We start from the raw sequence: 14,871 nt of genomic DNA on the forward strand, positions 1-14,871 counted from the left end.
GCCGTCGCAGCGCCGCATCGCTGCTGCGCACGCACATCGCATGGAGAGGTGCGACGGCGGTGAAGTGCAGCCCCATATCCGTGCCGACACGGACCCCACCGCAGGTGTCGACTCTATCGGACTCGTGTCCTCCACTTTTGCCTCACGAAGCGCGGCAACAGCCCCCTCGCGCACGTCACCGCAGGAGAGCGAGGCACCTCCGGCGGCTGCGGTGCGACGAGGTCGATCTGCCCCACTTCAAGCACTCGCCGCCGCTGCTGCCACTGCTGCGTGGGGGCCTGTTGCCGTGCCTCAAAGTGTGGCCGTGAGCACAGAGGTGGGTGGTACACTGTGGCAAGAGGCATTTGCGGCGCACGCGGAGAAGCTGCTGCGCGAGACGCAGCAGCAGGTGGATGAGCTGCGCCGATACCAGCAGAAGGCCGTACGAGAGGCCCAGCGGGCTGACGCAGTAGCCGCCGAGAACCGCGCACTGGAAGTACAGCTCGCTGAAGCGGACGCAAAGCGTGCCACAGAGCGTACAGCACACGAAAGTGCTGTCAACGCGCTCTCTCAGCAGGTGCTGCAACTGGAGGAGGCGGTTGGGGTGCTGCGGCGCACAAAGCTGGAGCTGGAACGGCAGATCAAGGGGGCTCAGACAGCGACAGCACAGCAGGAGGCGGTGCACCAGCGTGAGCTGCGAGAGGTGCAAAGCGCATTCAAAGGTGAAGTTGAGCGAATGTGCGCCGAGCTTGAGCGTAAACACGAAGCCGTCGCAGCTGTCCCTCGCATGGATGCCGCCACCAGTACGGACGTGGTGCAGCTTCCCGCCGCTCAAGCGGTATCGCAAGAGGACGATGCCTCGCCATACACGCGTGTGCATCGTGACGTGCTGGCACAGCAGCAGCTGCGGGAGCGGACCATGCTGTCTGAGCTGTCCATTGCCGATGCCCGCATTCAGCAAGAGTCGAAGCAGCGACGACTGGCCGAGGAGCGCGTGGTCGAGCTGCTGGAGCAGAGCGGCCAGCTGCGGGAGGCACTGGCGAATGCAGAGGCGGCCGGCGACAGAGACAACGCCAGTGACCAGATGGGTCGGCGTAACGCCGTGGCGCACGACACCGAGCATGATCCGCGAACGCAGCAGAAACTGCTGCAGGAAATTCAACACGAGTACACGGCACTTTGTCGAGAGAGCTCTCTCCTCTTTGAGCGGCAGAGAGAGCAGCAACGTCGTGAGACGGAGCGGTGGGCTGCCGTACGCTCCGCCGTTGGTGCTGTCCTCCATGTGGCGGGTTTACACGACGCTCAGACTACTCTCGAGGATGCTGCTGCTCCTACTGCTGCTCCTGCTGCTAATACGTCGAATCTCAGCCGCCTTGGCGAAGCCCTCGCAGACTCCGGCGAGGCGTCGCTCAATGCCACCCTGGCCGCTCTCGACACTCTCGCTTCCACCCTGCGCTCGCAGCAGGAGGCGTTGCGCGTGGCGGAGGCGCAGAAGAAGGCGCACATTGCGTCCCTTGAGGCCACCGAGGCCCAGTTGCACGAGTCGCAACGCGAGCTTTCGGCATGGCAGCGACGCCACAACGATCTAGCGGCTCGCCAGGACGTCCACGATGCGACGTGGCAAGCGGCAGAGGTGCAGCTGCAGCAGATCGTTGGTGCTTTGCGGCGTGCGCTGCGAGAGTACGCTCAGCCCCTGCCTGCATCGTTGACACGGTTGAGCTCTGGGGGTGATGATGCCGACAGCGCAGGCCGCCGAGGCTCGAGGAGGAGGGGCGCTCGCGCGATGAAGCGGCGGTCGCAGAGCTCACCCGCCTCTACCGCGTCGCTCGACGGTCTCGAGGACAGTGAAGGCCACGCTGCCATGCTGCCAACAACGGCCGACGCGGCGCTTACGTGGGCTTCCGATGGCGACACGATCGCAGACGCGGATTGGGGTGACCTGCTTCAAGACGCATGCGTGCTGCCCAAGGTGGCCTGCGAGGAGGACAAGATAGATCACCCTGAAACCGTTGCTGACGGTGAAGGCGAATCGCTCTCGCGGCGGCACTCCACACGGACCGCGAGCCTGCCCCTGTCATCGGCGGCCACACTCGTCGTCCTGGACTCCACGGACGGTGGTAGTGATGCGGCACACAGTGCCGTGCGCCGTGATATGGCGGTGGTGGAGTGGGCCCTGTTGAAGCTGCTCACGGCGTGGCGCAATCGCCAACACACTCTTGTAGAGACGCGCAGGGCGTTGCAACGGCAACTCGCACATGTGACGGCGAAGAACACTGCCCTGGCAGAGGAGAGGCGAGAGTCGACGACGCGCTATCAACAGCAGCTGCGCCTCTCTCGGGCCGCGGAGCAGCGCCGTGCGCACCAGCTCGAGCAGGCGCAGAACGAACTGGAGAACGCAAAACGACAGCACATGCTCGTCAGCGCGCAAGCACAGCAGAAGGAGATAGAGTGGGAAGGCGAGCGCGACGCCCTCCGTCGCCGTCTACGCGTCGCCGAGGAGCAGCTGAACCTCGCCGAGCAGGCGCTCGTAGAGGCAGATGTGGATCACAACGCACAGCACGCTTCGCGGGAAACGCTGCAGCATGTATTGAGTGACGTCACGGCGGCACGCGATCGCCTGGAGCGCCGTCAGGCTGACCTTTGCGTACACATCGAAGACCTCGAAGCGCGATTGTCAATCACAGAGCGGACGCAAACGGGCCTGCACGCGCTGATCACAGCATCCGTGGCGTTCATTGTGCGACTCTTGGCGGACCACCAACAGCTCCAGGAACACTATCGAGTTCTGCGCACGCTCGCGTGGACGGATGCGCAGACGGCGAGGATGGTCGAGCGCGTACTGGAGAATTGCTGTCCGGGAAGAAGTGAGCAAGCGACGGCACTGGCCAGTGAGAGTGGGCTCCTCTGGTCAACGGGAGCTGCAAGTGGAGTATCCGCTTCTCCTGTGGGGGCCGCGCCGCACTCAGCGACTTCTGCTACGCTCCTCCGTATAGTTGGCCATGCTGTGCGAGCGGTCATGCGGCTTACGCGTCTCCTGGCAGCGCGGCAGCGTCTGAGGAGTAACCCCGGTACGCACCGCAGTGATGGTGCCTTCCCCTCGCCCTCGGCCGCAGCGGTGGAGCCGGCGTCACTGCAGCCGCTCTTAGTGGCTCTCTCCTCCGCCTCTGCGTGGGGCGCTGCGGCTCCGGCGCTCAACAGCGCGGCGGCCTCACCTCACGATAACCTGCTACGGCGCTACACGGCACGCCCGGACTCCTGCGTGCTCCCGGTTGTCCGTCTCCCAACACCGCTGGAACTTGCAACCGTCGCGCACAATGAGGCGGCAGAGGTGGGAGCTGGAGGACATGCTGGAGGACCCAAGGTCCGCTTCAGCCTCCGCAGTGGCGCGTGCGAGGATGAGGAGACGGGCATCGGCGCTGACCACCACCAGCAACGGCAGCTCGTGCAGCTGCTTGCCGTCGCACAGATTGACATGCAGGCTCCCACGACGCGGCACCTGTGTGCTGAGGTGTTGGCAGCCAGCTCAGCGAGTGCGCGCGCTACGGTGGAGCTCCTGCAGCTCGCCCAAGTGCGCCAAGCCTTGAGTGCGACGCTATTGAGGCCCCGAGGTCGGAATGGGCTGTCGATCGCGCCACCACAGCCGGTGCCTCCGGTGCCGGACCTTCGCCCCCTCCTTCCAGACCGACTCGCCGCGCTCCTTCAGTCACACCTGGAGCGGGCCGCCACGCAGACCTGTCAAGTGGCGGAGTCGCACATGCTGGTGCAGCGGCTGATGCAACACAACGAAGCCCTGGTGTCCGCGCTGAAGCTGCGGACGAACGAGCACGCCGCCGTCTCCGCGGAGGTGCAGTCGCTGACATCGCAGCTGCAGTTGCAGCAGGCGGAGCGAGAGGAGCGCACCGCCGTGCAAGAGAGGCTGGTCGAGGCGCGTGCATCACTCCTGCGGGAGCGCAAGCTGCGCCGCGCGGCGGAGGCTCGTCTGGCGGAGTTGCAACAGGCGCGACTCCAGTGGCTCAGCGATCGAGAGCAGTACAAGCGTGAGGTGTACTCGCTGAACATGGAGTTGGCCAACAACTCTGTGGGAAGTGGGCCGCCTGCTGGCGAGGGGGTGCGCCCTCTTCCTCTTCCCACCCATGGTGGTGGTGCTGGGCCGGCATTGTCCACGTCTGCGCTGTCGATACAAGTGGAGAACACAACTGTGTCGGACACCGCGTGCCGCCCTGTGGCACCGCTGTCACACCTGGATGCACTCACCGACAGTGTCGTGGACAGGAGTGCACTGTGCGAGCAGGATCGTGCGCGCGGCAGCCAACCCCAGGCCTGGCGCGCCGCAGCTTCCGCGGCAGAGGTGGACTACCAGCGCAACTCCGAGAACGTCTACTACTACGAGCTGCTCCGAAACGGTCATGAGGGCGACAGCCACGCTCGCGCCGGGCATCGTCATCAAGGCAATATTGGCGCACGCATGGATGCTCCAAAGTTGTGTAGCGCGCGTGATGAGACACCACCGTTTCGGGCGCTGCATTACCGCCCCCTTACCAACTTGCCCACACCGCAGGATCGCGCCGAGAGCGGATCGCCGGACAGGACCTGCTCTGCTGCTGCTGCTGCTGCCGGTGGTGGTGGTGGCGGTGGTGGGGGCGTTCGGTCAACCGGCGATAGCGATGCTGCCCTGTGGAACGAGCAGCAACAGTCCCACGGTCGACCATGCGCAACAGGCCTTCCGCTGACAGCGGCCAGTATGGCCACAATGACGACGACAACGCCTGCTGAACGGCCGCCTGCACCGCACCCGCTGCTAACTTCGGCGAATGCGCTGGAGTTGTACGTGCCAAGCGTGGCTCGTCAGCGTGAGAAGCCCCGCAGCCACAACGCCGAGAACTCTGAGGAGCGACAGATGGGCACCACCGCCAAGACGAGCCAAGCGAAGCGAAAGACTATCAACGACGAAGGGTTCGGCATCGTGAACCACGCTGCCGCGACGGCATCGCCACCTTCATCTTTTCTCGCTGATGCGTCAGCACGAGGGTCGGATGTTCGCGCCGCAACGCCGCCACCTCTCTCACCGCCGCCGCCGCCGAGATCCACAACGGGCACGGAGACGCTGAGGGAGGGATGCCGAGGATTGACGCATCAGCAGCTACGGAGGTCTACGGCGTATTCGGTGGAGCCACCGTCCGCCGTCATCGCCACCTACGGATCTACTGCCTCCACGCCCGCTTCCTTTTCAGTGCCGCGACCGCCGTCACCGCACTCTCCATCGCACGGCGTGAGCGCCTCTGCGTCGGTCGACATGCGCACGGAGGCGCCTACCTTATCTAGGGAGGAGCTCGCCTCCACTGCTCGACCTTCAGCAACTGCGGGTGTGACCCAACACGTCAGCGGTCCGCTCTACTTCAGTGCCCGGTGAGCGCGATAGCGGTGCCAGCCAGCTCCATCGCCTCGTGCTTCTGGATCTGCAGTAGTATACACGAACCCCGTTCCTTGGCCTTGCGCTTTTATATATGTGCGTGTGTGTGTGTGTGTGTGCCGCCACTGCTACTGCTGCTGCACGCGCGACGCGGACTTTGAACACAAGTGTCCGTCAAGAGGGGGCACCCAGCCGCCCCCTCCCGCTTGTTCTGCGGGCAAGTCGAGTACGCCGCGTCGCGTCGCGTCTTTCCCCTCCCCCCTTCCGAGACTCACACGCACACCTCCGCACCCGCTCTGCTTGCGGATGCCTACATTCCGCCAGCCACGGCGATTCTTGCACGTGCCACCCTCCCTTTTTTTCTCGTCCTCGTCGTCCCTCGTCGCCGCTCCATGCTTGCCCTCAGCGCTTCCACCTCTCCACTGCCACCACCACCACCCCCTCACAAGCAAGCCGGCACCTATTCGCCGGCAGCCCTCCTTGATTGACGCGACGGGCGACGCCTCCGTGACCGCGTCGTCCGTCATCCACATTTTCGTTCTCGTTGCTTGTTAGCTGCTCCACTGCAGCTGATCTCCACAAGGAGAGAGGGGGAGGGGGTGGCGCGGTCGCTTGATCAAGCCTCTTCCTCTTCCTCTTCCTCTCCTCCCCCCGCCCCGCCCCGCCCCGCCCTGCGCTCCTCGTTCCGCTGATGAGGAGAAGCGCCTCTGATGTACCAAACAGCGCCGCAACCACCCTCGTCTGTGCTGCAGAGTCACATGCCTCGGCCCCTCCTCCTGCCGCCCCGCAGCCAAACGTGCATGAAGCATGTCCCGTAGCGCCCCACACTCGTGGTATCGTGCCCAGCGTGGCAAGAGGCGGCGGCGGTGTGTCCTGGTCGGCCAGTGCGCTTCGATTCACGTGCTGTCGCTGCCGGCGCTCGCTGGTGGTCCGTCCAGTAATGCAAAGTAGTGCTGCACCGATTCTTTCACCATCGCACAGGCTCGCCTCGCTGTCGAGTGGCTCCGCGGTTGTCGTTGAAGGGACGCAGCCGCATGTCTTCTGCTTGTCGCCACAGGCATCCACGGTAGAGAGTGCCGTACGCGGCTCGCACGCAACGTGCGGTGCCGGCCGCACCTTTCGCCCCCTGGAGCCACCAGCGAAGGCTCTGGGCAAAGAGGAGTTTACAGCTCGATGCAGGGACACCTGTGATGCTCTCGCTCGCATACCGGCCACCGTCACACCGGCTGGCGTCTTTGAGGAGTGCGACCAGCTTGCCTGCAGCACCACCGCGCACTTCACGGACGAGGCGCTTCTCGACGCATTGCCGCCGCACTTTTTTTCTTCAGCTGAGCTGCTGACCTCGTCGCACCTGGCGGATCTGCTCTCACACGCGCAAGAAAGCTGCGCTGCTGCTACTCCGATGAGCATGTCTGCGGGAAAGACCTCGACGAGCAACCACCCGCTGACGCCGTCGCCTCCGCCGCATGCCCTCAGCAATGCCGCTCCGCCTTTTGGAGCCGCCGTCCCCTCAGATGCTGCGGTGCTGAACGTGTCGCAGCTGGCCTCCCTCGGTGTGCCGGTGCGAAGCGCGACAAGCAGGGACGCCGATGAAGCAGAGGATAAAGAAGCTCATGACACCCTTGACTCAGGTGCGATGCTACGAGTGCCGATCCACGTGATGCAGCAGACGAACAGCCCCACTGCAGCACACCAGGACGACCAACCTCACTTCACACCCGCTGAAGAGCACGACGGCGTGCGGGCTAACACGCGTGCGCGGACATCCCCTACGCGAGACCCCAGCTCCTCCACTCTACCGCCGCAGTCCCTCGCAAAAGAGGAAGCCCGTGTCACGCTCGCTACGCCCAGCTTCGTCGCCTCTACAGCCCCGTGCACGCCAACGACACAGCTGCTCGTGGCGGACAGCGCATGTGCGGGCCTACCACCGTCCAGCTCGCAGACACCTTTATCTTCTCCCCCGCCACCTGAACCAGCGCCGACGCCTCGCCTTGACCCCGGCATGAACGCAGCAACACCGGACGGCGATCCTGCGGCCCCCGTGCCTTTCGATGAGCTCTGCCGCCGCTGGATGCGTCTTCTCGCCCGCACGGCGGTACCGCATGAGCAGCCGCTCTGCATCGACTGCTGGCGCAGTGCATGTTTTGCCCCGCTGCAGCAGCGCACGCGACTCTCGCTAGAGAGCACGAAGACACTTGCTACGATCATCTCGAGCACGCCGGCTGAAAAGCTTCGTTTTTTCACTATGTGCTACGCCGACCCGGCAGCGGCGCCGTTGCGAGGAGTCTTCGCCACCTCAGCCGGCTTGCGCCGAAGCGTTGATGAGGTCGAGAATGGGCAGGCAGTTGACTCGATGGCCGCGGCTGAGAACCTCAGCAGGACGCTGCCGCTCATGTCACTTGACGCGGTCGCCGCGAACCTGCTTGGTGTTAACGAAGAAGTCTTGCTAAGTTCGCTAGAGGCGCTCGCGGCGCCTCACGGAAGGCCTCTCCCACCAACGAGAGGGGCTGCCAAGGTACTGAGGCCTTTGCAGTGCGCCTCGGACGCGCCTTTCGAGCAACGTGGTGCTTCTCAGGCAGAAGGCGGCGACAATGGTTCGGCCTTGTCGTCCTCCGCCTACGATGCAGAGCAGATGATGGCAGAGTTGGAGAGACTGCGGGCCCAACAGGCGAGCCTGGACCGGCAAGTCGCCGTGCTGCGGGATGTGCTGCACTCGCTGGAGTCCACGACCCACCCTCACACCAATGGCGGGGAACGGTTCCGTGACCCCGTCGCTGCGCCACCGTCAGCGGTGGCGCCACCGGGATGGCAGGAGCTCGCGGTGGCGCACAACATACGCGAGGTGCAGCGCGCCTTTACCCTCGGCGATGAGGCAGCAGAGCGGCAGCACGCCATGGATGACCTCGGGAAAAGCTTCGCCTACGTATCCTCCACGCCGATCGATGCCCTCTGCTTCCCGATCGACGTCTCTGGCCCCGTCGGGCTCATTGCAGGACTGCGGCTGGGGCTTGTCCCACCGTACTCTGGATCCAGCACCGGCCGCACCGGCTCCGGTGACGGCGACGTACGCGGCGGCGGCGCCTCAGTAGCATCCGCGACGTCTGCGCTACCGCCGCTTGCCCATGCGGCCGTGTCTGTGTCCGAGGAGAGCATGCACCGCGACGGTTTTGTGCAACGCCAGCTGAGCTACGCCCAGCTCCTGCTCAGCGGCAACACGAGTGCCGACGTCGACGGCCACAACGACGCCGTTGCGAAGAGAAGCAGCGAGAGCAGCAGGGGCGTGAATGGGAGTCTGTCACGTGGCGATGCGGCGCCAACGGCAGTAACGGCCTCCTCCACCTCGGCATCGACCGCCGCAGCGAAGGTGACCACGCGCGTGTCGCCGCTGGAGGTGAATGCAGCGTGCGGTTATCTGCTGCTGCTGCTAAACTACCTGGCACACGTGAACGGCTTCTCGTTTCGCACGGCCGTGCTGCGGCCTGCCGGGAATCGAAGCACGGTAGCACTGCTGAAGCGCGTACCGGCCTCTGCCAGCGGTGCGAAACGCCGCGGTAGTGCTGCCGCGGCGACGAGGTCCTCGGCCTTCTCTCCTTTTATATTCAGCTACTTTACCGGAAGAGGTGCCACTGTCACGCAGGCCAGCGGCGACGCGAAGTCGGCGAGAGCGACGACGAGGTCCTCCTTCGCACATGTGGTGGACCACGAAGTCGACTTCTACCTCACCGACCGCCTGCTGGCGTGGCGGACGTTCGGCGCCGCCTGCGTGGCGGTGGCCACGTGTGTGAAGGAGCTGGCGGATGCGCTGCATGAGAGTCTGCGCTGTTGGCGGGTGCGGGAGAACATGGTGTGCCGACCTGCACCATCGGCGGCGCCAGCTGCACCTTCCGGTACGGTAAAGGGCACAGCGGATGCCTCCGGCTTCGAGACAGCACCCGCGGCCGCGGCGGATGCGGGAAGTCACGAAAGCGGGAGCGGCGCCGAAGGTGCGCAAGCCCGCACAGATGTTTCCGTTGCCTGCAAACAGGCACCGGCACCTGTGGCGTTGCCCCAACTCTTGCGAAACTTGGCCAGCACCAACGATCATCTGATCAGCGCAGAGAGTGCACGGAGCAGCAGTGCGCCTCAGGGGAGCGCGGCCGCTCTCGACACACCGGGGAGCCTGGGTACGACGCCAGCGGAACGCGGCAACGGTTTGAGGAAGTCCGCGAGCACGTCGTCCCGTCCGCAGCCACCGCAAGAGGTAGAGTCTGAGCAACGCCGCAGCTCCCCAGCAGCCGGAGGGAGGTTCCCGCTCCAGCCTCCCTTTCGAACGCGCGGCGACACCGTGGACGGCTTCTCTGTTCGTCACGGCAGCGTCTCAGAGGCGATTTGGACCCTCGGCATGAAGAAGCTCCTCGCGAATGTGCAGTGGTGCATGGAGGCGACGGTGGAGCTGGAACGGCTGTACGCCGTCACCGGGGAGGCGGCCAGTGATGGCGCCGACGAGCAGGTGAGTGAGGATGACGGAGAGGTCGCTGGGCAGGTGGGCACCATCACCGGCATGCGAAGAGAATAGCTGGTGAGCTGCGTGTGCACGCCTTCGTGCCATGTGTGTGTGTGTGTCTTCAGTTATATCGATGATGTCGCCTCCGTCGCCTGCCTGCCCGCCAGCGCGGCTCTTCTGCATTCGACTAACCTTCTGTCTGGGCCTGTCTGTATAGTGAAGCGCACACGCACACGAAGGAGCTGCTTTGGTCGCCTCCTCTCTCTCTCACATGCCTTCCTCTGCGGCTCTAAGCACCGAGCCCAATGCCCCTCTCGATGACGCCTCCTGCGCACTCAAGCACGGTGTGCACAGAGAGGGAGAGAAACATACAGGCGTGGGTACATCAACAGACACCGTTGGCAGATTCGGTGCCGGAGATCGTGCACGTGCCGCACCATCGCCCTAACCCTCCCCCACTTCCTCCCGAACTCGTCCCTTCGCAAACACGTCACGCCCCGCGTCCGCCGCACACCCCACCGCTCAGCACGCGCGTACGAACACACCCACGCTCACGTAACCGTCACCGAGCTGCCCCCGCCTCCCCGCCCCCCCCCGTCTCTCACACACGACTTCCTCTGTTTTATCAGCGCCCGTATACAGATACAAACACGCACGCACGGGGTGGGTACCGGTACGGCCGCAACCGCCACAGTCTCTCTCTCTCGACGTGTAGGTGACTCCTGCTGGAAGGGCAATGGCACTCTCCCCAACCGCCTACATCTCGCCCGGCTGCAGCGCGCAGTGCCAGCAGTGCGTAAGTGCCAAGCCCGACTCCTTCGCCTTTGCCTCCGCTCAGAGCATCTCTCTCTACCGAGTGAGCACCGCCAACGTGACCATTCCAACGAGCACGAGCAACACCCCAGCACAGGCGCAGCAGCAGCAGCAGCAGTCGCTCGAAACGATCGCCATTACGAACTACCCGCTGGTGACCCTCTTCGGCCATGGCGCCAACGCCGCCATCGGGGCCTTCTCGTACAACGATGACTACATGGCGTGCCTGACGCCGCAGAACAAGCAAATTCTTCTGTGGCGCTTGAAGGATGCCGAGACGCTCACCGCGAAAAAGATTACCAGCACCGCCCTGTCCGACACCTTCAAGCGCGAGGGCAACCCGTCCACAATGTGCCTCGCCGGCAGGCACCATGTTCTCTGCGGCACAAACACAGGGCGGCTCATCTCGCTCAACACGAACCTCGACAACGCCGTGCCGCACAGCGTCGCTATTCCGCCATCGCAGCAACGCGGGGAGGCGCGGCAGTCCCGCTCGCCATTGTCACCGAGGAACGCGTACAGTGTCCCCGCTGCAGCCGCTCCGCTGAGCTCCCTCAATCCCAGTGGCACAAGCAACGCAGCTGCGGCCGCGGTGGAGTCGGTGGAGTGCATTGTGGCGGCAACAGCGCGGCCAGAGGTAGTCGCGTGCGGCACCTCAGATGGTACGCTGTGCCTGCTGACGCTGAATGCGAGCACAGGCCTGCTTGTGACGGCCTCGCTGTGCCCGTTCCCAGCGAAGGAGAAGAGCGACACGGTCCTCGACGTGAACCCGCTACCGGTGACCTCCCTCGCCTTCGAGCCAACCTCTGCGCAGTACCTCGTTGTCGGCTCGCAAGACGGCGCGCTGGCGCTCTGTGATATGAACAAGAATTCCATCGTGCAGACGTTCGAGGTCAACAAGCTGCCTGAGAAGCATATCAGCTCCATCGCCTGGATCCCCGGTGAGGCAGGCGCCTTCTACACTGCCAGCACCGACAGTCCGGTGCTCCGCAAGTGGACCGTCTCCAGCAAGTCGGTCGTCGGCAGCGTGAGCATCATGATGATGCACCCGACGCCACAGCAGCGGTGCTCGGGCGCATGCGGTGCGGCAGACGCGAGCAACTCTGCCGACGCGGAGCACAGCAGCAGCAGAACCGGCATTCGCAGTGTGGCCTGCATCGACCAGACACGCGTCGTTGTGGGGCTGACCAACGGCGCCGTGAAAGTGTACGACGTGGCACAGCAGCGGCTGGAGTGCGACATCGTGACGGGCCACACCGACGCGACCCTCAGCTGCAAGCTGTCGAAGCACGACCGCGATCAGGCGGCGACGGGTGGCGTCGATGGGATGATCCGTGTGTGGAACTTGCGCACGCTTAGCCAGCAGTACAGCATCCCGGTGGGGCCCGTGATGGTGCACTCTGTAGACTGGTCCCCGAATGGCAAGCACCTCATCGCCGCCCTCGGTAGCGGTGAGGTGGTCATGTACTCCACGTCGACAAACCGAGAGTCGTGGCGCACACCGGTCTTCTCGGAGCTTGTCTACCGCGTCTGCTGGGCCGCGGGTGACTCCAGCCTCATCGCCGCCACCTCCCGCAGCGGCGTCGCCGTGCTCTCCTCGAAGGACGGGAAGGTGGTTCGGCGCTACCCCGCCACGCGCGGTGCCTTCTACGGCGTCGACATCGAGCCAACTAAGAGCAAGATGATAGCCGCCGGCTCACATGATCACCGCATTTACGTGTACAACCTCTCCAGCAGCAGCGACCGCCCCGTACACGTGCTGGCAGGTCACACGGACGCCGTCTGCGACGTTGCCTACAACCCAACAGCGCTGAACTACCTCCTTTCGGGCAGCTACGACGGCACACTGCGCGTGTGGGACCTCTCGTCGAACGACACGCACACTATCTCTGTCTCGTCGCGTGCGCTGAAAGGCCACGCCGACCGCGTGCGCAGCGTAGCATGGTGCAGCCTGGCGCCCTACTTGGTCATCAGCGGCTCCGCGGATGCGTCGATCCGCCTGTGGGACATCCGCAACGGCGTCGCCATAACCACCGTTCGGGGCCACAACGCGGACGTCGTCGCCATCTCGAGTCACGTCGACCGTCCGCTCACGTTCTTGTCTGCCGCGCGGGATAGCACGCTGGTGGCATGGAACGTGGCCCTGCTGCGGCAGGTGTACCTCGACGCCGCCCTCGGCACCCTTGAGAGCTGCATTGTGGCCGACCCGTCCTCGCTCATGGGCGTGGCCGCGTCCAACGTGACCGTCTCGCAGGTGGCCGGAGCAGCGGTGCAGCGGCTTGCCAAGGAACTCGCCGAGTGCGCGAGTAGGCCGGCGGAGCGGCTGCAGAAGCTGGTGAGCTTCTTTGAGTTCCCCAACGGGGCGGCGGAGGTGGCGGAGATGGCACTCTGCGCGGTGGACCCGGCAGCGTACCAGGTGGCGGTAGCAGAGGGGAAGACGGCCGCAACGGGGCTCGTTGTGCCGGCACGGAGCCTGGCAGAGGCGGCGCGTGCTCGTGCCACGTATACCAACGAGCGCGCCCACGGCAAGTCCGTTAACGCTGCCGGGCCGTCGTATAAGAAGCAGCGCCTGCTGGAGGCGGCCGACGAGTTTTTACGCGTGGGACAGCTGGAGGCGTACTGCGACCTGCTTGTGGAGGCAGAGGAGTGGGACCGCGCGATTGCGGCGAGCCCAGCCATCTCACGTGCTTACTGGCGCAGTGTCTGCCAGAAGGCCGCAGAGGCGATGGAGGCGACTGGCGACGCGCGCGCCGTGGCCTACTACATCATCGGTGAGCATGCTCACAAAGCCGCGCAACTGCTGACACGCCTGTCGGAGCGCCACTACGATGCTGCCACAGTGGTGTGCCAGACGTGTCCGCAGGTCGCCGAGGACCCACAGCAGCAGCAAGCGAATGAACCACCGCACAACACCACCGTGGACGTGAACAGCGTGACGGCTGCGACGCAGCAGCTGCAGCGACAGCGTGCGGCAGTGCTGAAGCGCTACGCGAACCCGCAGCTCTTCGCGGCGGTCCTGCTCGCCTACGGTCACCATGACGAAGCCGTGAATGTCTTACAGCACTGCGGCGATGTCGTGCTTGCCCACCTCCTCGTCCACACAGTGCCGCTGCGCGAGCAGGCGAGCATTGACACCGCCTTTCGGCTCTCGATGCTGCAGAGCGCGCGTCAGCAGAAGTGGGACACAGCGCTCACATGTGCTACACGTCAGTCGAACCCGTACGATGCCCTGGCCACAGTGCTCGCGCTTTTTCAAACGGCGCAGGGCAAGCAGCTGGTGGGGAAGACCACCGCGCCTTCGCTCACTCCTGGCAACCTATCCACCTTGCAGGGCGTCGGCGAGCGTCTTAAGACTTTTTACGAGCAGGTGCGGGGGGAGTGCGGAAAGCTGCAGCTGCCGCTCGACGCTGCCGCGATCCAGCAACGGCATGCGCACGACGGGCTGGCCTCGCAGAACCAGCTCGCCGCCATGGTGCTCGTGGCGGACCCCTCCTCAGGTCCGATGACGGACGGCGCGATCCTGCAGAGCTTAAGTGGCTTTATGGAGAGTCTCCTGGCCGTCGCTCTGAAGGAGATCGATGGCGCGACCACTCCGTTTTACCTGCGCCAGGCGTACAACGTGTCCGCGTACGTATCGCTGCCGTTCGAAACGCCGAGCAAGGCCGGGGGCAACCTCAGTGTCAGCCTTTCCGCGTCTGCCGTCATCTCCACCATGACGCCAGAGCACAAGCGCTTCCTGGCCCTGGCCTTCATCGTTGCGGCGCTCATGGCGGTGAAGGTGTATCGCTTCCCGAAGCTGCTCAATAGCGCCTTCACCAAGGCGCGTGAGCTGGCTGCCGCCTCCGGCAGCGCGAGCCTTAGCACGATCCTCACCAACACACAGGGTGCCCTTGGCACCTACTCGCCGCATTCGAAGGAGGTTGACTGCTCCTCCGTCGGCTGCACGGTACCGGCGCTGTCGAGCGAGGGCCGACAGATCGTCTCTGTTCTCACCGGCGACCCCGTGTGCGGTGCCGTGTACGTGCTGGAGGACGGCTCCTCGTTTATTTCGAAATCCGAGGCGCTCGCGTGGATGCTGTGCTCACACTTTTCCCCGCTCGGAAGTGGAGCGAGGCTGACGGCCCTATAGACAAGCACGGTCGCAGAGACAAGATGTTGTCGTGTTCCATCATCAAAGTGGTGTTTC

The 14,871-nt window shown here is 64.7% G+C and overlaps 3 protein-coding genes across 3 annotated transcripts; all 3 read left to right on the forward strand.

The window, feature by feature from the left end:
• Positions 1-40: 40 nt before the first annotated feature.
• LMXM_08_0390 (conserved hypothetical protein) lies at positions 41-5,389 on the forward strand (the record flags this gene model as incomplete). The annotated part of the gene is made up of 1 exon (XM_003872552.1): positions 41-5,389. The coding sequence occupies one exon, from the start codon at positions 41-43 to the stop codon at positions 5,387-5,389; it is 5,349 nt and encodes a 1,782-aa protein (XP_003872601.1).
• A 940-nt stretch (positions 5,390-6,329) lies between these two features.
• On the forward strand, positions 6,330-9,944 carry LMXM_08_0400 (conserved hypothetical protein; the record flags this gene model as incomplete). The annotated part of the gene is made up of 1 exon (XM_003872553.1): positions 6,330-9,944. One exon carries the CDS (start codon positions 6,330-6,332, stop codon positions 9,942-9,944), a length of 3,615 nt encoding a protein of 1,204 aa, XP_003872602.1.
• Positions 9,945-10,608: 664 nt separating this feature from the next.
• On the forward strand, positions 10,609-14,814 carry LMXM_08_0410 (conserved hypothetical protein; the record flags this gene model as incomplete). Its single annotated transcript, XM_003872554.1, has 1 exon — positions 10,609-14,814. The coding sequence occupies one exon, from the start codon at positions 10,609-10,611 to the stop codon at positions 14,812-14,814; it is 4,206 nt and encodes a 1,401-aa protein (XP_003872603.1).
• Between the last annotated feature and the right edge of the window lie 57 nt (positions 14,815-14,871).

This window comes from Leishmania mexicana, chromosome 8 (assembly GCF_000234665.1).
Source record: "Leishmania mexicana MHOM/GT/2001/U1103 complete genome, chromosome 8".
In the NCBI taxonomy this organism is placed as follows: Eukaryota; Euglenozoa; class Kinetoplastea; order Trypanosomatida; family Trypanosomatidae; genus Leishmania; species Leishmania mexicana.